Genomic DNA, 23887 nt, shown 5'->3' with positions numbered 1-23887 from the left:
TTCACTGGAATCCTCTTCCAACAGCAAAGACCTGCCCAGTCGACCTAAGGCAGGATTAATGGAGGTCGATATACCTCATTCGAATAAAGACAGAAAAGAAAAAAGATGTGTTCCAAAACAGAAGGGTTCTCCACCCAATTTGCCTACACATAAATAAAAAATGGCCACCTTGATACAATGGAACTGTCGAGATTTACGTTCTAATCTGGATGACATCGAAACACTGAATGCTTCCTACCTTCCTGTATGTCTTGCCTTACAGGAAACCTTTCTGAAACCTGACAATACAGTCACCTTTCCTCAGTTTTGTTTATACAGAAATTACACACTGTGTGATGGACGAGTGCACGGAGGGGTGGCACTGTTGGTTGATCAGCATCTGCCCGCCGTGTCTTTGCCACTTGACACACCCTTGGAGGCCATAGCATCCGTTTTTCCTTGGGTCATACCATCACTGTTTGTTTTCTCTACCTGCTGCCTAGAGAGACCTATGATCAATCAGACCTAGATTCTCTCACTCAACAGTTGCTATCTCCCCTTTTAATCCTGGGGGACTTTAATGGACATCATCCCCCTCTGGGGAAGTGCTAATATTGATAGGAGGGGTCACTCTATAGAAGGTATGCTCTCTGATCACAACCTTTCTCTTTTCAATACTGTTTCTTTTACTTATTTTCCTTCATGTAATCGGTCCTTTACTGCTATTGATCTCTCAGTTTATTCCCATTCACTATTCTCCCATTTTTCATGAGGATTGACAATAATTCACAATGCAGTGATCATTTTCCTATAACTGAGAGAGATTGGCTGTGGTTGATGTCACCTGACCTGCGTTCCCCGGTGGAAGCACTATCACGCAAACTGGCCCTCTTTCAATGCTCTCACAGAACTTCATCCTGCCATTGTCTGTAAGACATCAATAGACGATTCTGTAGCAGCAGTAACTGACTGTATTATACAAGCAGCTGTTCAATTTATTCTTAAAACCTCGGAACGTTTTCCACAATACCCTCGTCCATGGTGAAATCCTGCCTACCACGTGGTGCAGAATGCTCAAAAACTGGCCTGTCATATTTTCTGTAGATATCCCATTGAACCGCATCACTTTCCAGCAGGCCCGTGCACATGCTTGGTGGGTAAGACGTCAAAGCCAGAAGGAATCTTGGATTAAGTTCACAACCAGCATATCTTCTACCACCAGTTCCAAAGTCATATGGCAAAAGATTCGAAAGGTCAGTTGGCAATATAGTTCTGCCCCCTCTCAATCTTGCTCTCTGATAGCCAGAAAGTAGCTGATACTCGGAGCATTATCAATACTCTCAGTGAAAGCTTTTACCAATTATATAACACTTCTGCTTCTTTGTCCACCTTCTTAGACATTAAGACTTGGACAGAGTGATCACTTCTTTCCTTTCGAGCTGATTGTCTCTGTGACTATAATCGTCCCTTCACACTGGTGGAACTCAAACTAATCCTACATCGGTCTGGCAGTACATCAGTTGGACCTGATGATGTACACCATGAAATGCTGCACCATCTACCTCCTGCTTCTCTTGTTATTTTTCTGACTGTTTTTAACCAGATCTGGTAGGAGAATGTTTTTCTTGATGCCTTTTGCCAGGCTATTGTTCTACCTTTCTCTTAGCGTGCGAAGGATCCCAAGATTCCTTCATACTACTGTCCAATTGCTTTGACAAGTTGTCTCTGTAAGACCTAAGAGAGAATGGTTAATGCTCGTCTTGTTTGGTTCCTTGAATCAAACAACCTCTTCTCACCCACCCAGTGTGGGTTCTGACAACAGCGCTCCACCGTGGACCACCTGATTCAACTTGAAATGTCAATCAGAGAAGCCTTTCTCAAACGACATCTTGTATCAATATTCTTTGACATTGAGAAGGCTTATGATATAACATGGTCGTATGGCATTTTGCAAAACCACCATATATATATGGGTTATGTGGCCATTTGCCCATTTTTATTAAAAAAATTTTTAATGGACAGGAGATTCCTAGTTCGTGTGGGTTCAACACTTTCCCATTCTTTTCCACAGGAACTTGGAGTCCACTATGGACCACCTGATTTGACTTGAAACGTTCATCAGAGAAGCCTTTCTCATACAACAACATCAATATTTTGTCCTTTTGGCCTTCATATCCAGGTGCAGTTGGATGAATTGGGTCTGTCCTTGGATAACATTGCTGTATCCACTGGTCAGTCCATTCCCCCATGGCTTCTTACAGTCCCTAAATGTGTCCTATCTTCAAGTGATATGAGAAAAGCAGACGCTCCTTATTGGAAATATTATCTGTTATTTGCGGAACGCCTTTGAACCATTCTTTTCATTCCTATTTATACAGATGGTTCGAAATCAGGTGACTGTGTGAGCTCTGCCATGGTTTGTTGTGGTTCGGCGGTTGCATGCTGAATCCCCTTTATAACTTCTGTATTCACTGCTGAACTGTATGCCATTTCTCTTGCCCTGGATCACATAAAAACTAAGCAGTACTCAAACTGCACTATTTATACTGACTTGCTTAGTTCTCTACTGGCCCTGTAATCTCATCATGTTAGTTTGCACCCTGTTCTTGTCGATATTCAAATCCAACTGACCCTTTTCTCTTTAACATCTACTTCTGTCTAGTTTTTCTGGATTCTGGGCCACATTGGTATTCGCATGAATGAGTTCGCCAACACTGCAGCTAAATCTGTCTGCTCTGGCACTATCGCAACTGTGCCTGTTCCGTACATGGACTATGGTCCTGTATTCAAGGCTTGGCTTTGTTCCAGCTGGCAGTCGACTTGGAGTGAGCAACATGAAAACAAGCTTCTCCAGATCAAACCTTCTGTTGCTCTATGCCAATCTTTCTTCTGTAAGGATCAGAAGGAGGAAGTTGTCCTGGCTAGTCTATGAACTGGTTACAGTTTTTTGACTCATTGTTTTCTTTTATCTGGGACTGATGTACCAATGTTTGGTCTTTGTGACACTCAAGTCACAATAGCCCACATTTTACTGTCATGACATCATTATGATTATAAATTACAGTGCAATTTTAGACATAATTTTACCATGGGTTCACCATTGACGATGGTAACACTGTCCACCTCAATTTTGTTTTAAAATTTTTAAGGGCCATTGGCCTTTTGAAACCTAAGTTTTTAAGTTGAAAATTGGTCTTTGTTTTGTGTTTACATGATTCTGTTTTACATATTTTAATAACTTTACTTTTATTTTTAATTTTTTCTGGTTTGGTGCAGATAGCTTAGTTACTTTGCACCAATAAATACTAATTAAAACAATCAATCATTTTACTATGGGATCCTGTTTTTTGCCAGCCTGATTCATTCCAGTAGCCTTTTGTTCCAATGTTCTATGATCTTTTGGCTATTTCTTGGGTCCTCACAAAATGAGTCCTAAATCCTCAGTTTCTTCTAAAAAAATCAAAAAACCCTCCTAGTGGGTTGACTTGTTAAAGTGGAGAAATTTTTTTCCTTGTGCTTACAGTATTTTGGCATATCACAGGATGTTCTTCAACTCATCCTTCAGTTAATGTGACTTTTAATCTCTATGAAAAAAACTTGCACAATAATATTGATAGAAACTTGTTTGAAAATTACTTAAGTTATGTATTCAGTACTTTACATACTCATTAATGCAGAGCTGTATTTTCTGTTGATTTTAATAATGTACCCTTTTTTCTAAGTACAAAAAAGTTAAATTGATTGACAGCATTGAAAACAGTATTTAAAATATTTCTACCTAATAATTTACCTTGTTCAACATGAAGATGGAAAATATATATTCCAAAATACCCAAGAATTAAACATTTGTTACTGTACACACTCCCTGTCAAATGTTCATTGTTGCTGCTGCCATTTTGTTCATTAAACTTCAATTACCTTCAAATGAATATGTTACTAAAATATTGGTTTTTATTCTTTTATTAGTGGCTTAAAATTAATGTTTCAAAACGTTTTGTGCATTGAGATGTATTATTTGGGAAAATGTTTATTATAGTTTTCATACAGTTTATACTATTTGTAATTTGTCTTATTTCAATAATGTAGGTGATTTTTATGACAGGAACTAGGTGTTCTTGATGAAAATAACAGACTTACTCTGATACCTGCAGAAACTGAGTGGATTCCAAACAAAAAGGTGGAAGTGCATCCAAAATCTGCCCTGAGTAACATTTGCACAATTGTCTGCAATACTCTTGGTTCGAAGGAGTTCAAACCTACCTTCTCTACATCATTATTTAAAGGTTAGTTTGTGAACTTTCAGGCTCAAAAGTCAGGTGAGTTCAGACATGCATTCTTAGTATGTATTGTTGGAAGATGAGTCTGCAAGTTGTAGGTTTTAGCAGATTTAGACCTGCTTCCTCTACATTATTAGTAGAAGATTTGTTTGCAAAATTTTTCCTTTGAACAAATTCAGATTTGTTTTCCTTACTTTGCTATTTAAAAACTTGTTGCCATTGTTCAAAATTTAAAAACAAGTTTATGTATCCAAATTAGCTGAATGTTGACTTTTTCTTTTAGCTGCACTGAAATTTTGTTCTTCCATTTTATTTCTCAGGCATTTAATCTTGTAAATCAAAATCTTATTAAACTAGAGAATTAGATTTGTACAAATACAATACAGCTTTTTATTAATAATTACTTGTTCTTTCAGGTAGTATTTAACTTCTAGTTTCATGAGTCTGTCAACAGATACAAATGCACAAGTTATGATATAGTGTCTTTAAATTACTTGCAAAATGTATAGTAGTTTCATACTATCCTTACACTGCAATTTGTTTTTATTTTTAGTCGTTAACATAGAAAATTATTTAGTTTATCAAAACAAGCAAAAGTACTCATTCCTACTGATGGGAAGCATTTAGGTTACACTATCATTTAAAATTATTTCATGGACTTAACCCTATCCCAACAGGTCACAGGCCGTGCCATAGCATATTTTTGCAATGAAAATTTTATTGAACTACTGTTTTATGAATTTATGTCTACGTTTGTTATCAAACTGTAGATAATAATTCAAATTGTAATATTATACACTAGTTAATTTCTTAATTTCAAAGTAAGTATTAATAGAACACACCTAAATATAGATTTTTGTGAGTCACATGGTATGGTGAAAGCAGCATTGGTTCAGATTAAATGTTTGTGATGTAAAAATAGTATGAATGTATGAATTACATATGAATTAGGAAATAAAAGTACCAATATTGACAAAGTAGAATATAAAATAAGAACCTTGTTTCTTTTTCTTTTTTCATACATTTTTGTTTGCTAAGATATGGCTCATTAACTGAATCAAATGAAGTGATGCTGTTCACCTATTTTCATTTTTGGAGACAGTACTTTTTTTACACTTACTTTAATATATGACATGCAATCAGTAAACTACTTAGAATGTTTCTCACAGCCATTTTAATGTATTAGAAGGTGTTTCATCCTTTCAAACCAAGATTTTAAAAGTTAGGTTGTGTCTTCAGTCAACTCAAAATTTCATATTTTTATAAACCTAAAAACAGCTTAGTTATCAAGCTAAATAAAATATAGTAGAATTCTGTGGTATCAATGTAATAATTTGATTTTTGGATATTTAATTGTATGTATATATAACCTGAAAATAATACTTCATTTCATATCCTCCATGTGCAAAACATTAAAAGACTCAGCAACTGAGTACAAAGGTTGTACCTAGAAGAGATAATTGTTTGCTTTACTTTATTTGTTGTTCTATATTTTAGGAAAAAATAAGTTTCATAACTAATTTCTCAATAGTAATAATCTCTGTGTGTGTGTGTGTGTACGTATATAATAATAGTTTAAATGTGATTACTACAAAATATTAGTCTCCTGAAACACAACCAAGACAGGGTCACTTTGTAAAGACAATTTTATATTGATACACAGATACACTTCACTTGATGAGAATGCTAGGCTAGCTAGTTCTATTCTTGTTTGGTCTAATGTGGTTTACAAGCTTACTTTTCACAGAGAAAGATAGATACCTAATGCCCTCGTAGAAATACTTGCATCCAGTGCTAATTATCTGAAGTCGAATGTAATGTTCAAAATCTATAAATTTTTTTGTTCAAGTAGCTGTTGTTTTCCAATTAATAAGTATTTGTCATAGATCCTTTGAAGCTTATAGTATATTGACTATAACAACCAAACAATATTCTAAAATCTTTCTCTTGCTACATCAATTTATAAACTTTAAGGTGAGATTAAAGTTGAATTGGCAACAATACTAGCAATCACGAGTATTTAACATATATCATGCATGGTTGATTCTTACATTCTTGAACTTAAACATACATAGATATTAAAATAAATATACATTAATAAATCTCTTACAAATAATTTTACAGGTTTCTTTAAAGAAGTGCTGTGATAGTTAATTTTCTTTATTGCAATTTTCTCGTCACCTAGTTGATTTCTATACAAATTTATATTTAATTCTGGCTTTGCAAAAACTTTTTTTTATGATTCCATTTTCAGGTATGAAAACTATAGTTACTCTTTACAACATGGAGGCTACTCAGCCCTCCTCTATTCCACCTCTGTTATCTAGCAAATCTTGATGGTTGGGGAGTTGGAGGTCACTCTCATTCGAGGCTGTCTGTGATTTGATTCTTTGTGAGATGGAGATGCTTTTACCAGTGATCAAGAACACACTGAAGAGATTTAGAATTTTCTTTTCTGGCACCTTTGTTTACTATATTGGCTTCTCATGAGTCCAATTTGGGTCAACCACCTCCTGCTCCATTTCTTCAGTTAGTAAGTTGGGTTTGTGAGTTTTGGGGTCTTTCCCCAATTACCTTTGAATTTACTTCCTCCTTGATGGTTGAAAGTTCTGAGATCGACTGCTTACTTTTCCTCCTTCATCCAATATTACTGTTCTTGTTGGAAGGTTTACTCCTCAGTTACATAACAAGGTAGCTATGCCTTGTCCCTCACATTTGTTGAAGCAGCATACATTGGCATGCCACCACCAGGAGGATGTATATTTATATTCCAGAAGACTTAATCCTCTTTTAAACATATCTGTCTTTCTCTGATTTGTCAAACTTTCACTACTATTCTGAGATATTTATCTTCCCTTCAAATTTTTAAGTCTCAACATTCCTCAGATCAGTTTGATGAATTGGGATGTTTATTGCAAAGATCAGGAATTCCATTGTCTATGGATGGATAACAAATATGCATCCACATCAATATTTTCAAACTACTAGCTGTCCAACAGGCAATGGTTCAAGGTCTAGTATATTAAAGGGGAAAATCATCATTATTCATTCCAATAGGTCTATGGTAGCATCTTGCATTTCCTTTCAAGGAACTTTCATTCTCAAGACTTTTGATTTTGAACTTTAGATATTCTCTACTGGGCTCACCCTCATCATATCCTTCTGGCTTGCTGTGTTCCAGGGGTGATGAATTTAATAGTAAATTGCCTATATTGCCACAACCAAATGGATAGTCCATGCTTTGTTTCAGCAGCTATTCTAACTTTAGTATAATGTACTATGAATTATCTATTTTTAGGTGATGCTGGCATCTGGACTTTGTAAATCCAATTGTTTGCACCACATGTGCTCAAGACTCTTTGTCACTCCTCTTGTGTTCTGCTATACCATAATAGGTCCTTTCTTCCTAAGACTAGGTGCCATGGAAGAGGATAAATCATTCTCACCAATTCATTTGTCAGCTGTTTCTCAACTTTATGATCACTCAGATCCTGATCATTTATTATGTCCTGTCAGGGCCCTTGTGTTATATGGCTTGCACTAATTCCTTTTGAGCTGCTAGAAATTAACTCTTTATTCATTAGAATCCTAATCAGGACTTGTTCCTGATTACTTTGAGGTGGCTTTGCAAATTGATCTATATTGCCGTATTCTGACCTGTCTTTGCAGACAAGGAAACCTTTACAATTCACATCTAATCAGATTCATCATATTTCTATGTCTGTAGTTGCCTATTTTAATTGCTTGCTAGAGGACATCATGCAAATTTGTATGCAGGCTTTTCCCAGTCCTTTTGTCTCATTATTTACATGATCTAGGAGTTTTATATGAGAATTTTACTTACCATGTATGCTAGATTATAAGGAAAGCTGAGTTTGTTGTTTTTTTTACTCATCTTGTCCCTACTTTTCAGGATTCCTTACCTTTTTTATTTTTAATGGATCCCACACTGTGGCATGTGTTGCACATACAGGTGTGCTTTTATCAATTTAGTTCTGTGCAAGCAATGAATTTTCACTACATTTACTTCTGGTTGCAACTGGCTTTGTAAAAAATGAGATGTTCCATAAGGCTATCCAAGAGCTCATCAGAAGGTATAACCATATTTTGCCAGACTGCCACTCGTAGACTATCATTAGTAAATTTAAAAGGGATTCTGTCTGTTCCTATCAATCATTGGTTGATTTGCTTTTAAAAATTTAAGAAGCTTGGTTCACCTGTTGTAGTATCTCTAGATTACTGTTTCTCAGGACTCCCCAATGCACATTATCTTCAAGATTTTGAGCAGTTCTTACCACACTCAGTTTCCAGTCACTGGGGTAGCAGACAGACTTTTCTTCAAGAGTGTTAAAAGTGAATTCCTCCACTCTTGGAGAAGAGGGCAAAGTAGGGGGTTCTCCTTCACTGGTCCATGGATGATTTTCCAGATATTGATAGGGGTGGCACTAGCCTGCACAGAATACCAGTTCATATTTGATGCTCAACTATCTGGTTGGGGTGTGCATACCACACACATGCTGGGTGTGTTAATATCAATTCAGTTTATTGTTCCTTGTAGGATGCCCACTATTTCCTCATAATTCTGTGGGTAAATAGAATGTACCTTGTCCATTAATTTGGGGAGTGAGGATGAATGTTTATAATTCCAGACCAGGTAAGTTCTGTTCCCTTATTTGAGTAAGACATGTACAATTTTGTAATTTGAGTTTGAGGTGTTGCTTTTCACACTCTTTTTTGAATGGAGGAGAAGACTTGTCCACTTCATTTTTGCTTACTTTCTTATCATGATTCTGGTGGTTTGTAATACATCACCTATATGGCTACAGATTGGTATCAAGTCGAAAGTATATCTTTATATAACATTACAGTCCAACTATCTGAGTTATGAACATGGAATATAAGGACCAAGACCCCTTAATTTGAATCCTGAGTAGACTTTACTATCTGGTTAGAGCTGATCTATAATGATCATTACTTATGTAGAATTTCACCCATGATAGAGGAACTACATTCAAGGTGAAGAATGTACCTATTCTGGATGTAATTCGTTTCCCCCACTCAGGTACCACTCTTATCTTGGTACACCCATGATATATGCAGGTGCTTTTTGTATGTATAATGTCCTCACCATCTCATTCTGAGGTTCTAGCTATAAGTGTCAACAAAGGTAAATATGTTTTGGAAGTTAACATTTTTTCTAAATTGAAAATGTATTTGCCATAATACTTATCTCCAGTGATACTGGAATAGTATCAGTATTGAAAAAATTGTCTGAATGAAGTGTTTATTTATAGTACCAAAATAGAGGATTTTTTTAACATATGTGGAAAGTAACATGAGATGTATTAATCTGTGACGAGAAAACCCACTTGTAGAGAAAATTATATATTTAAAAAACAGCTGGTATGGGTAGAGAAAGCACTAATAGAGAAACGAACAATGTTTTGATCGTCAAGGGTAGTTGAATGGGGTATAAAAACCCTGGAGCAAAAAAAGGAAGAAAAATTCAGACTGATGCTTAGATGAGAGTAATAGCTATAAGCATCATCAGAGGTAAGTATTACTGGAAATACATTTTCATTTTTGTAAAATATTAATTAAAATTGCTTTAGCATTTTGAAGAACAAGAACTTATATTAAATTTTGTTGACTTTAAAATATCTATTTTAGTTTATGTATGTAAAATATTTGCCCACACCTTACTGTTTAGAATAAGGAAACTGAGTACCCTGTAATGTATTTCTGTTTGCTGGCTGTTGATTTACTGATACTATTTCCTTAGAAAAATAGTTTGTCTCACATTGATGAAAGTTTTATTATTAATTATTACAGTTGGTGAAAATCTTAAGGGATGGAAGGCAAAGCTGACAATTCACTGGCCATCCACACACACTGTCGAAGCCACGGGTATAAGAAAAATAGAAGCTGAAACTGTAGCTGCTACTACAATGCTACAGTGGTTGAAGCAGCAAGGAGTGTTAACCAAGGATAATCATCCAATCCTATATACACCACAAGAAAAAAAATCATTCTTGGTAAACAAATATGCCCCATGTAGTGTCGTCATTCCTGCTGAGATTCAAAACCAGATGCTTTCTTTCCTCCAGAAATTTCAGGTTTGAATTTATTCTATTATGATGTTTATTTACAAAGGATGTTTATTATAGTTTTGTTAGCTGCATAAAACAAAATAGTTTGAACAAGAAATAATGCATGTATTAAAAGTTTTGACCAAGTACCTTTTAAAGGGAAAGTTAGGAATAAGGGTTAAACATAATGACAAAAAAGGAATTAAGGGACAAGTTTCTAATCTAATATATAACAAGAGGAGGTCAAGAAAAGAGGAATGTAGGTATGTGAAGAAAGGTGAAAGGAAAAAAAGTACTTCCTGTTATATTGAGAACCAGTAAGATTTGTGTTGTATTTTTGGTTTAAAAGAATATTGGTAAATAGGTAAATAACCCCATGTATTGAGATTTGGATAGATGGGTTGAATGTTAATGTGACAATAAATGCATAAAGGATAAAACAAACAAGTATGACAAAAAAACTTTTATGTTACATGCCATAGTTGTTATAAAGTAACATCAAACTAAAATGAAATTGAAACTTAAAATATGGTAATGCAAGTACAGTAGATAACTTGCACAAACTTGGTACAAAACTACAGGTTTTGATCCTTTTACAGTGGAAGGTAATCTCCTTTAAAGCACCAAAACTTCTCACAATCCACGTTCCCTCTGTACCATACCAATCACACATAGGATTGCAAGCAGCAAGAAGTATATCTTCTCCCTTAGGTGATCATAGAGCAGCCACCATATACTCAGCATATTAAACAGGACAGTATACAACTATCCCATGAAGCTGTAGATCTGCTCCTTGTTACTGTTAGGATTGGGTTATGCAATGGAAACATGGCTAGTGCTGAATTTAGCATGTTTCTTATTAGAATTTTAATAAAGAAGTTATGAAATTTGCAATAAGATATACTGTGAGAGAGTTAAGTAGGTAGAATTTGAAATAATATACTGTATAGAGAGAGAGAGAGAGAATGACTAAGTAATTGGGGAAACAATATTAAATTAGAATACATATAAATAATAAATGTAGAAAATCATAATACATAAAATATTTTGTAATTGCTAGAAATGGCTAATTGTAAAATAATTAATTACTAGAAAAGTTATTTAAATGTGTGGTGATCCACATGACTGTCTAAAATATTTTTTTATTAGAGAACAACTGTTTAAGTGTATTCCTGAAATGGAATGTCCATTATATGATGATTTGGATATTTTAAAGCAATATTCAAATTTTCTCATTGAGGCACAATTTTACCTTGGCAGTTATTAGAAGAAATATATTAAATGTAAATATTGCTACAAAATATCACATTTTAAAGTAAGTAGATTGTATCATTCATTACTTTCTATTCACTTTTCAGGAAATAAAGCACTACTTTAAAAATGAGTGTGAAGATTCTGGGAAAGAAAGCAGTAAGTTAAATAATAAAGAACAGAACAGTTCACATTTAAACAGTGCTGAGGCAGATCTTGACATTCTAGAAGAGGAACATGAAGGCTTTGAACTCAACATTTCTAGTTCTGAAATAGTTGATGGTATCACTGGGAATCAATTTAGATCCTTAGAACCAGAAGAACTTGTTGGAAGAAGTCATAGAATGTATTGGAATTTTCAGAAAAACAGAAAAAAAATTTCATTTGCTATACTTGAAGCTCATCAGATGCTTCCAATCACAGTTATGAGGTAAATTATTTCAGGATAGCAGTTTACCATGACCACTTTGACATTATTAGTTTACCTATGAAAGGTAGATGTCTACAGTCTGATAAACATAACATTTAGTTGTGGTTTTAAACAGGTATAGTGGGTAAAACATAATTTTTCAACTCGAGACAATAACCATCAAAGTTATTAAAAATATAAGATTCTTGTTATCATTTTATGAATTGTCTAATTGCATATCTTTGGTTGGTTGGTTGAATTTATTGCAAAACTACTTGAGGGTTACCTGCACTACCCATTCCTTACTGCTAGTTCATGGGCTCCTCTTTATCAATAAATAATGGGATTGACTGCTACATTACATATTTCACACACACAAACTGAAAAGGCAATGTTTAATGACAAGTTTCAATCCCAAAATGAGCATCCTAACTACCAACCAATGTCAGGCCTTTTTGCAGACGAGTTATCAGAAATAATAATTACGTGATAAAAATCGGTAAATATTTCAGTAATTCATTTTAGCTAGTGTTTTTTAATTGTTTTTCTTTATGTTAGTGTAGCATAAAGCAGTCATCAATTTTATACTTAGAAAGAAAAAAAAAACATAGATAAGGTTTATGACCACTTCCTGAAATATGTATGACTATTTTCATTTTATTAATTATATTCACATAAGCAAATTTCTTTAATGAATGTTTTACTAAACGTAGTAGGTTTTATATCAGAATGAAAAATTACAGTTCTTAGTCTTCATGAAACACTTGAACTGTAAGTAAAGTATTGTAAAGTATTTCAATGACTATGTAAACTTTAATATAACTATTTCTGAAGTGCTTTTTAGCTTAGTGCATCTTCTTCCTCATTCCCCCTTTAAAAACATATGTTGTGCAGTTGCTAAGATTTATTCTTGATGTTTTTTTACCATAATAAGTATTTTGGAACACACATTTTAGAGGATTTATGAAATGTATTGAAAAATAGCATATTGCTTAATAATAATACAACATAAAACCTTCACTTTTTGTTTCCATGTTTATGATATAATATTCAACCTATTATATCAGGCTTTTCTAAATGCATTTTTTCTTAGTTAAAAAAGAGCTAGGGGACATTCCATGTCAAATCATCCAGATTTTGGAAAATTTTCCAGGTGACCCCCACAGAATGCCTTGAAAACATTCACATGTGCTCATCTATCCATATAATGAAAAATTGACTAAGATTAGATCAATATCTCTAATAGTGTCTCATTTACAACCCTGTAAAATTTAATTAATTTTTGTTATTTTTGGCGAATTCATTTTCGGGCAACTTTGGCTGCTTAAAGCTGCAAGAGTAATGGTGGTAGAAGGCTGAAATTTGCTACACTGACTAAATTAATCTTACAGAATTCAAATATGGTCTCAAACCAGATTTATCTCTCTTAGGATTTGCATAGTGAGGCAGTAAAGTCACCTGAAAACCCAAAATCATAAAAAACATTGGTTTATGTAATAAGCCATAGCTCTAAGACTTAATATGATACAAAGTTGAATTTTTTCTCCAATTTCTTATAACATATCAGTTGACAAAATCAACAATTGTTGTAATTAAGTCTGTTAAATCTCCTGTAAAAAAAAAAAAAAAAATTAGCTGCATGCAACTTTTTATGATTTAGCTAAAAATAGCCCTACTTCAGGCCACAGTTTGACCATGTCACCAGTTATTCAGCCTTTTCAGATTTTTAACATATATTCTTACATCCCTGAATATGATCTACAAACAAAATCAGGATGGTGTTCAACCTACTTTTTGAGTTATAATTTTTAAAGTATCCTCTGACAATACAATGTTTACTTGAAAAAAAAACTTCAATTCAGGTGTTACTGTGTGCAAATGTATCCATACAATTTTGAAATAATTTATGAATCCCATTGAAATATTCTAATCAGCCTTTACCATATATTCTTACATCTTTTAAAAAAATCAAGGTTGTGAAAAATAATAAATTATCAAATTTTAAGTGTCTCTGATATGTACCACTGGGCAAAGGACCATAAGCAGGGCATTCAGTTCTTTCTTGTCAATCAGGAATCAGTCCTGCAGAATTGTGTAAAGTTTGATCTACTTGAGCACTATGAAAAATGCAAAACTGTGGCAGGTATTAGGTCACATCATAGCTTCATTCCCCACTCTACCAACAAATTGTATATGAGAAGGCTATCAGATGATGATGTGTACACAGTTGTAACTGTTGGTAGTAGCAGTGAAAGTGATGCTACAGCAGCTCAAATAGGTCTAATGATAGCAGTGACAATTATCAGCCAGGGAAATATGTGGCATGCTTATACAATCATGAAGATATGTGGGAAACAAAAAAAAAAAAGATCAGATGAACATTCCAATGTGTTGGTATTATTTATGAAATCAAGAAACAAACTGTTCTCATGGCCTGCAAGGTCATGTAAAGATGAAAGCTGGATTTCTTTCTAACATATTCTTTGTCTGATAAGTGCACCTACCATGCAAGGTAGTAGTGCTTGCCACTATGTTCTAAGTCAAAGTGATCTCAACATAATCATACTTGAATTTCAGAAATTTATTCAAGCTGTCTGAACAAAGCAATGTTTATTTGATGTTGTTAAGGCTAATGTATCACCAAAGCAGTTTTTGAAACACTTCATTGTCACAGTTATTGCAGTTTGGTGTGACTATAATCATTCTGTTATCCCCTGTTGTAGCACTGTGCTTTTTGTGTCTGATTTACCTTTGTATTTATTATATTATGAATCTTAAATTCAGCCATATCTGCATAACTGTAATGCATACACAGTATATTTTCATTGCCATGTGATCTAACTAGTTATGACTAAACTTGTTCAGAAATGAATTAATTCTTTCTTGTTTTTTACAATTTCATTACTTAACATTGTGAAAGGCTGGTTAGAATATTTCAGTAGGATTCATAAAATTCTGACAGGTATTTTTCAAAATTGTATGGGTATATTTGCACACAGTAACACACCTGAACTGAATTTGTTTTAAAATAAAAAACATGATCAGAGGATACTTTAAAAAATTATAACTCAAAAGGTAGGTTGAAGAACATCCTGATTTTTTTTATAGATCATATTCAGAGATGTAAGAATATATGTTAAAAATCTGAAAAAGCTGAATAACTGGTGACATTGTCAAACTGTGACCTGAAGTAAGGCTATTTTTAGCTAAATCATAAGTTGCATGCAGCTAAATATTTTACAGGAGATTTAAGAGACTTTTAATTACAACAACTGCTGAATTATCAACTGATATGTTATAGGAAATTGAAGAAAAAAATTCAACTTTGTATCATATTAAGTCTTAGAGCTATGGTTTATTACATAAACCAATGTTTTTTATTATTTTGGGTTTTCAGGTGATTTTACTATGCAAATCCTAAGAGAGATAAACTTTGTTTGAGACCATTTTTGAATTCTGTGAGATTAATTCAGTCAGTGTAGCAAATTTCAGCCTTCTACCACCATTACTCTTGCAGCTTTAAGCAGCTAAATTTGCCCAAAAATAAAAAAAAATTAATTAAATTTTACAGGGCTGTGAATCAGAAACTATTAGAGATATTGATCTAATATTTGGCAATTTTTCATTATATGGGTAGATGAGCACATGTGAATTTTTTCAAGCCATTCTCTGGGGGTCTTCTGCAGCACCCTGGATGATTTGACATGGAATGACCCCTATAGAAATTAGTGAGTTTTTACTAATGAACAATTATTTTTTCAGAACTTGCTAATAGGGGAGAATAATAAGCTTTGACTTCTTAAACATGGTTCATTGACTTGATGCTAGTACCTCTTTGTCTGTATTCTTGTGAATATTACTGACTTGATTCATACATTCCTTTGACTTCCCACAGGACTGCAGAACCAAATACACTTCATATTTTATGTATATTGATATTATAATGTGTATTAGTATATAGTTATTTTATTAAATACAAGGTAAGGATATGTGTTGGTGGGCTTTGTGTTGATTTTTTTTATTGTTGTTTTTGCACTTATTTTCCATTTTGAATTCATTCCGAGTTTTATAAATATATTTTTGTATTGTTATGATATATTAATGCATTTGCTTGTTTGTAGAAATGAAAATTGAGATAGTTTCTTTTTTTTTTTTTTTTTATATCAAAATTTCACAAAAACATTCTTAAATGTATGTGTTACTTGTATTTAGAAATGAAATCTTGAGTGCAATAGAAAAGAACCAAGTGATTGTTCTTTCCGGAGAACCTGGATGTGGCAAAACAACTCAAGTGCCACAGTTTATACTGGATGATTTCATTCTTCATCTGAAAGGTGCAGAATGTAACATGGTTGTCACACAACCTAGACGGATATCGGCTATCTCTATAGCAGAACGAGTGGCTAAAGAAAGAGGAGAAAGGGTTTGAACTCTTTTTTTTGTGTGTAATGTCCAACATTTCTATGAACCATTAAATGCAAGATCACATAGTGCTTCATCATGATAATAATAGCTGGCTATTAATTGGGTTATGTATTCTGTTCTCTCAAACTATAGATTGTTGTTATATAGACGGAGTTTTTGTTGTTGTTGTTGTTGTTTAGGTTATTGTTTAGTATACTGTAAGAAAGATGTATAATGCTGTTTTAGAATTATAAAAATGAAACTATTTCATGAAAAAGTACAAGACATAGCTTAAAAACTAACCAATAGAAACTTGCTGAAAATTGTATTCTTATAGCAGTTAAATTAGATGCACGCACACACACACACACACACACACACACACACACACACACACCTATGTTTCAAAAGGATAGGGGAATATAATGATGATGTTGCCTGTCTGTCCATTTATAGACATCTACTTTCTACATAATAACTAAAAGTTCTTAACAGCAGAATGCCTTACAAGTCACTTTACTAAGGAATGTAATAGAAACCTATTAATCTTTGGATTAAAAGATTAAGGCCACCATTTCAAAAAATAAGATTGATTTTTGTGCATAACCAAAAAAATACATGCACACACATTGTATTTATTAATACACCTAAAAAGCAAAAACAGAATGTTTGGGAGCATTCTGGTTGTAGCTATTTTCCATAATACTATTGTTGTTGGTTGTTTTTTTTTTTTAATAATACAGGTATGTTTCCATGAGTGATGGAAAGCCTGACTGAAATCTACTGTACAAATACTGGCTTGTCTAATCTAAAATGTTTTAAGATCGAGTATGTTGTTATAAAACAACCCCCTTCTTTATTTCTTTTCACTGAAACTATTTCCAAAGTGCATATTTTTATTATAATAATATAAAAGGAATAATATTTTCAAACTTGTGGGTGCCCTAACTGTTTGTATATAAACTTAAGCATTGGAGTTACTTTATTTCCTTAAAGTGAGTTTATTGTGATAGATCATTAGTGCATGTGAACATGGCATTGCTGAACAGTTTTTAAAAGTTTGTAAAATAAACTTGTTATTATTATTATTAAATAATCATAATACAAGTCATTCAATGCCCTTCTAAAGCAGTTAATAAAACTGTGGTTAAACCAAGAGATTTATATGCTTTGTCTTATTCACAGGTAACAAGTGAACAATAATTATCATGATAGAAGAGGATTAAGAGAATTATTTTGCAAAAGAATAAAATTAACACTGACAGTAAAGCAAGGACGTAAACCTTTGTTTTAAACAGGAAGCAAAATTGTTTATTTCAAATAGTTTTTTTATACCATATATCATTACATATTAACTCGTGATTTGTACTTCTTTTACACAGCAGATGCATGCATATTGGCTTATGTCCATACCATATTGTTAAGTCAGACCAAAGTCTTAGTGTTGTATCCCAAAATTATAGATTGTTCACATCAATGATAAATTTCATTGTACATACATAAAGGGAAAGTAACTTCTAGTTTGTACTGAGAGGTAAAAAATTTCACCACTACCCCTCAACTTGGCTATGATTATGAAATAGGTTATGTAGTATGAATCCTTAAATCTAAGAGAGGATAAATGCAAGTTTATGACTATTTACATCTCAAGGTATTGATCTCCAGAGCATCATCATGAAGACTTAAATATTCACCTGACTATACTAAAATAAAGATGTATTTGCATTTAAGTGTGAAAGGGTAGAATGTCAGTTTTCAACAGCTACTCTTACATATGCCCTTGTGTTATGAGATTGTACGACATTTTAATTGATCACCTAAACAATTATTAATCCTAATATAGCATGGGCTGGTACTTGTTTTGTTGAAGATGTAAAATGACTTAATTATGGCTTTGATTAACTTGATTTATAGTCCAAAAACAGTTTGTGTTTCTCTAACATAATTTTTAAACATTACTGGCTTAAATTTAAAAATCATGAAATTTATTTGTGAAAACTGAAAAAGATATAAAGAAGATGAAAGCATTAACTGTTTTATAATGAAATATAAAGAATTTTAAATTTTAGTTATGAAAAAAAGATTTTATATTTTCAGACAGGAGAAACAGTTGGTTACCAGGTAAGACTGAAGAAGGTGATCCCACAAGAAAAGGGTGCTTTGCTGTTCTGTTCAACTGGGATTTTGTTGCGTAAATTTCAAACCAATCCTTCTCTAGAGGGAATTAGTCATGTAATTGTGGATGAAGTCCATGAGCGTGATGTTCAAACTGACTTTTTATTGATCCTTTTAAAAGGTTTGCTTAAATCAAACCCAGAGTTGCGAGTTATCTTAATGAGTGCTTCTCTAAATGCAGATTTATTTTCTAAATACTTTGATAATTGTCCTATAGTTAATGTCCCAGGGTTTGTGCACAATGTTGACGAGTATTTCTTGTCAGACATCTATAAAATACTAGGAAAAAGGGAGACAAGTAATAACAGTAAATCTTACGACTTACTTAAGGTAAATTATGATCTGATCATGGACTTGGTACAACACATTGATTCAAAAGAACCTCCTGGTGCAATTTTGTGCTTTCTACCTGGCTGGCAAGAAATCAGAGCTATGCTTGAGAAGTTAAAGAGTGTTTTTTCTGATAGCTCTAGATACCTCTTGTGCCCTGTGCATTCCCGTCTTCCTTATAACGAACAACAACGAATTTTTGAATGTCCACCAGCAGGAATGAGAAAAATTGTATTAGCAACAAATGTTGCAGAAACATCCATTACCATAAATGATGTTGTGTATGTGATTAATCCTGGATTTCAGAAAGAAATGGTGTATGATCCCAATAAGGGTTTAGCTGTACTAACCACAGAGTGGATTACACGAGCTAACCTGAAACAGAGAAGAGGGCGAGCTGGTAGGGTTCAACCAGGCAAATGCTTTCATCTGTTTCATAAGAAAACTGTAGAAGAATTGAGAGAATTTCCCATTGCAGAAATTTTGAGAGTTCCCTTAGAAAAAACTGTTCTAGATTGCAAAGTAAGTCTAAATATTATTTTATAGTCTTGAACTATGCATGTCCAAATAGTTATATTTTAGAATAACTATAAAATGTTATATTTTGCTTCAGAAAAATAAAAGCACTTCTTTTAATGCATTATTTTGAGTGTAGATAACTTACAAACCTAAAATCATCTAATACATTTTTGTTATTACAATTTTGTGTGTGTGTGTGTGTGTGTGCTGCGCGCGCACGCGTTTTGGGTGATTTTAATGAAAGGATTATATCACTTGGATAGAGTAATATGGTTAAACTTATTTTATTTTGAGAAAAGAAAGTTAAGAGATATTATTGAGGATTACAATATTATCAATAGAATAAAGGTCCTTTATGTCTTTGTGCTGAATTTTGAATAAAATGATATTAAAAAAAACAACAAGATTATAACTTGGAAGATAAGGGCTAGGCCCCAATTCAGAGTTTTATAATTTTAGTATGGTGAATGGCTTGTGGAATGAGTTACCGTTGTAGAATCAGATACTTGTGTGTTACAAGAGTTTTTAAGAAGATAACAGATGCAGTATTTCTGTATCTTTAAAACTATACAAGGAATAATTTCAAAAGTAAATAGTTATTTTTTATAGTATTGATAATATGTATTTAAAGGAAAACATCTGATTTACATATGTCACATTCATTGAATTTCACAAGTTTATAAAATGCAATTTGTATAATAGTGAATATTGGGCTGTCCTTAAACAAAATAATTAAAATTAAAGTTTGATGGTGAGTTTATTTGAACTTAAATGGTTATGTATTTTTTACATGTCCTATTTTAAAATTCTCCAATAAGAACTGCTAATTTTAAGTTTGAATAATAACTGAATGTTTTTAGCAAATAAACAAACTCGAACTACATTTTAGCTTGGACTTTTATATAAAAAAAAAAAGTTTTAAAAATATATGGTGATTTTAACTATTACCAGTAGTTTAAAACACATTCATTTATTCCCTCCTTTTTGCTCTCTCTAGTTTTATTGTCCACATACAAAAAGTGGAGATTTTCTATCACAAGCACTGGAATCTCCTTCAACAGAAAATATCAGCCATGCTGTAGCAGTACTTGAGGAGTTGGGTGTACTTAGTGAAGATGAAGAGCTTACACCTTTAGGAAGAAGAATAGCTCATTTTACAACCCATCCAAGACTATCAAAAGCTTTAGTGTACAGTACTATATTAAGGTTAGTTTACATTTTTTTAATAGCCTTGAAACATTTATATCATGAATATTAAAATTTGCCTAAAAGCCAGTATTTCTGTAAAGAAATTTGTTCCTAAACAAATCCTTCTGGGAAAATAGTTGAACAAGTTAAATGTATAAGTTTGCTACAGTATAATAGCATGTGTGAAAGAGCATGTTACTACATACTGATTTTGTATGTCATGTATTTTTTGAGTATTTGAAAGTGATTAAAGCATTACTTTATTTATTTACAGAATTGGGCATTAAGAGTAGCTAAAGGTTAATTATTTGTAGAAGTCATGGCACTGCTGTTGTTACACTACACATAGCTACAAATCAGTTGTTAAATATATTAGTTGTTTTGATTGTATGAAGTAAATTCAAAGCATATGCCCCACTGTTGTAGTCATAGCTACAAATAATTTGTTGAATACATTAGTTGCCCTAAATATATGAAGTAAATGTAAGACACTTCACTGAGATTGAAGACAGTACATCCCACTTCTGTTGCAGTAGCTCTTAAATACATGTCATTTACTCTTGATGTGCTAAATAAAAACATGATACACTCCATTGCTGTTGCTGTTACAGATATAAATTTGTCCTTAAGGTTTGTGAGCAATGTAAGTTGTGATATCATCAAATATTTATTATCAGTTGTACAATGTATTAGCATGTACAATTTTTTAGTCTTGAGATCAATGAATAATGCAAGAAGTTGGTATTATATCCAAACCATGTGCCATGGTGTAGTACACTCTTAAGTGTATTAAAGAGAGTTCATTCAACACAGCTGGACTCTCAAACATCTGTATAACATGGTTTCAGACGAAATTAGCTGATCTGAAGAAATGGAGCAATTGAGACCTCCACATAGTCTACGTTTATAAATTAAACTATTCAACAAATGGAAAAACTATATACAATGTTTTGATTTATTTCTTGATGTAAGGAAACAAGAAAGAAGCCCTCCAAGCCTCACTGTTCTTACACACAGTCAATAAAGAAGCTATAGAAGTTTACAACACATCTGTATGTAGTGACAATGAAAATAGACTTAACCTGAATAACATTAAATGGAAATTGAAGCATTTTGTTCACCAAGAAAAAATTTTACATTCAAAAGGCATGTCTTCTTACCTAAATCCCAACAGGAAGGAGAAACAGTCAGAAAAGAAAAACAAAAACAAATTCTGAAGAGTACATATAGAGATGAAGCACTACAGTGTTTAAAAGATATTGTAAAAGGGATAGCCATTAAACAAAAATGTAGTTCCAGATGAAATAGTTATTGGGACTTTATAGATGAAATTCAAGTGGCAAATGACTTGCTCTTCAAGAGTAACACACTTATATCAGAAGGTTGTAGATCAGAAATGCTACAGAAAATACATAGCAACCAAAGTGTAAGAAATGCACTAGGAACATTCTGGACTGGCCAGGAATGTCAAACCACATAGAAGATTGTATGTCAGAGTATTCTCTTTGTCTAGAAAACAGAATAATTAATCAGAATAAAACCTCTGAAGTCGCACCCTACACATTATAGGCTATGGCAATGAGTTGATACAGACTTGTTTAGCACACCCCATAATACATACTTGAAGTCTGTCTCTAGAAAGAAACCATTGGTAAAGTATATTTTCTCATCAAAGAATATCAGAGGTATTTGTTTTGGACGATGGTCCACAATACAACAGTGAGCTGTTCACAGAATTTGTTACCAAATGGGAATTTACTCATGTAACATCTAGGTCTGGTTTTCTACAGTCAAACAGTATGGCTGAAAGAAGATGCAAACTATGAATAATCTTCTAAAAACGCTTAAAAAAAAAAAAAAAAACTATCAAGATCCCTACTTGAGTCTGTTAGAATTCAGAAACACACCAGTTAGTAATTACTTAGTCATCTGCTCAAGGATTAATGGAACACAGGTTCAAGTGGATCTTGCCTGTCTCTTTAGAACTCCTAAAATCAGAACACCATGATACCTTAATTAAAAGTACTCTGCTAAACATACTAAACTGTTACCCTTTACCTCAAAAGAAAATTTGGTAAGAGGAAAAAACAGGAAGGAACATGGGAACCAACTTTAGCCAAGTGTAAAGCAAATCCTCCTAGATCCTGCCTTGTTCATACTCCCCAGGGTATTTTAAGAAGAAACCTCAAACACTTATTCAAAACAACTTAAGGCCACTTGATATAACCCATTCAATACTGGAAAAAGGTATAGTCCAAGAATGAATCATGCCTAATATCCATAACCAAAGATATTAAAATAAAAGGATCAAAACACCTAATGGAAGGCTGGTTAAAGTGCTTTATGACTCATTGAAGAGTGCTCATGTTCTTGCATTGTAAATAGGCTTGCATTGGGTTATTAATTAAATCTTAGTGTAAACTCTAAATCTCTAAAAACTTAACCTAATGTGCAAATGAATGTTACAGTGGCATGACTTATTAATCTTCACTGATCACCAGTGTTAAGATCTTAAATGAATATGTATACTTGGTTTCATGATTATACTAAAGTATAGCCTAACAAAAATGAATGGGCAAGTACTACCATTCCCATCCAGTAGTATATCCTAATTTCACATTTGGTAGCTAACTGAAATAAATAAATAAATAAATGTTGCAAAATCAAGCTTGACTAACAATGAGGCAGAAAAATTCTGTTGAAGCAGTCAAATGTTAGTAAATTCTTCTATGAACCAATCAAAATTTAAATCATTCATAACTTTGATTTGTGGCATATCCATAGAATAATTGTTCGTTAAAATTGGGTAGATCAACAACTTCTAATATATAGAAAAGCCAGTGCATTTTGATGACACATTCCAACAATGGCTTTTGTGTCATGTTGAGTAGCAACAAAAATATAACTTAATATCGTTGTTAGTCTATATATGGATAGTATGAAATGAAATGTATAGACAACAAAACTGGAAATATATTTGTTGATTTCTTAACTTAAAGTCTCCATTGGTAAGAGGTTTATTTTGTATTTAAAATGTTAGTGATATATCAGAAATTATTTAAAACTGAATGGATATCTTTAATTTTGTGATGAATTTTATGCATTTACTGTAGGCTAGGTGATCCCACACTACATATTTAATTTATACTTACTCCACCAATACTTAAGGTTTTATGGCACCCCTTCTCATTGCTCCCTTGCACCCCTGTCACTAAAATCATAATGGACAAAGAGTAATCAAAGTATTCTATCTGGATAAATTAATT

At 32.9% G+C, this 23887-nt stretch overlaps 1 protein-coding gene across 1 annotated transcript in view; it reads left to right on the top strand.

The window, feature by feature from the left end:
- LOC143230418 (ATP-dependent RNA helicase DHX30-like) overlaps positions 1-23887 on the top strand; it is a 39519-nt gene that overhangs the window by 10729 nt on the left and 4903 nt on the right. Inside the window, exons 4-9 of the mRNA XM_076463941.1 lie at positions 4082-4262; positions 10089-10372; positions 11704-12026; positions 16218-16428; positions 18507-19436; positions 20431-20639. Coding sequence (XP_076320056.1) covers positions 4082-4262; positions 10089-10372; positions 11704-12026; positions 16218-16428; positions 18507-19436; positions 20431-20639 — 2138 coding nt within the window. The remainder of the gene's footprint in view (positions 1-4081; positions 4263-10088; positions 10373-11703; positions 12027-16217; positions 16429-18506; positions 19437-20430; positions 20640-23887) is intronic.

Source organism: Tachypleus tridentatus, chromosome 10 (genome assembly GCF_004210375.1).
Source record: "Tachypleus tridentatus isolate NWPU-2018 chromosome 10, ASM421037v1, whole genome shotgun sequence".
NCBI classification, from domain to species: domain Eukaryota; kingdom Metazoa; phylum Arthropoda; class Merostomata; order Xiphosura; family Limulidae; genus Tachypleus; species Tachypleus tridentatus.
The sequence above is the reverse complement of the archived record's forward strand: the minus strand, read 5'-3'. Positions and strand labels throughout refer to the sequence as shown.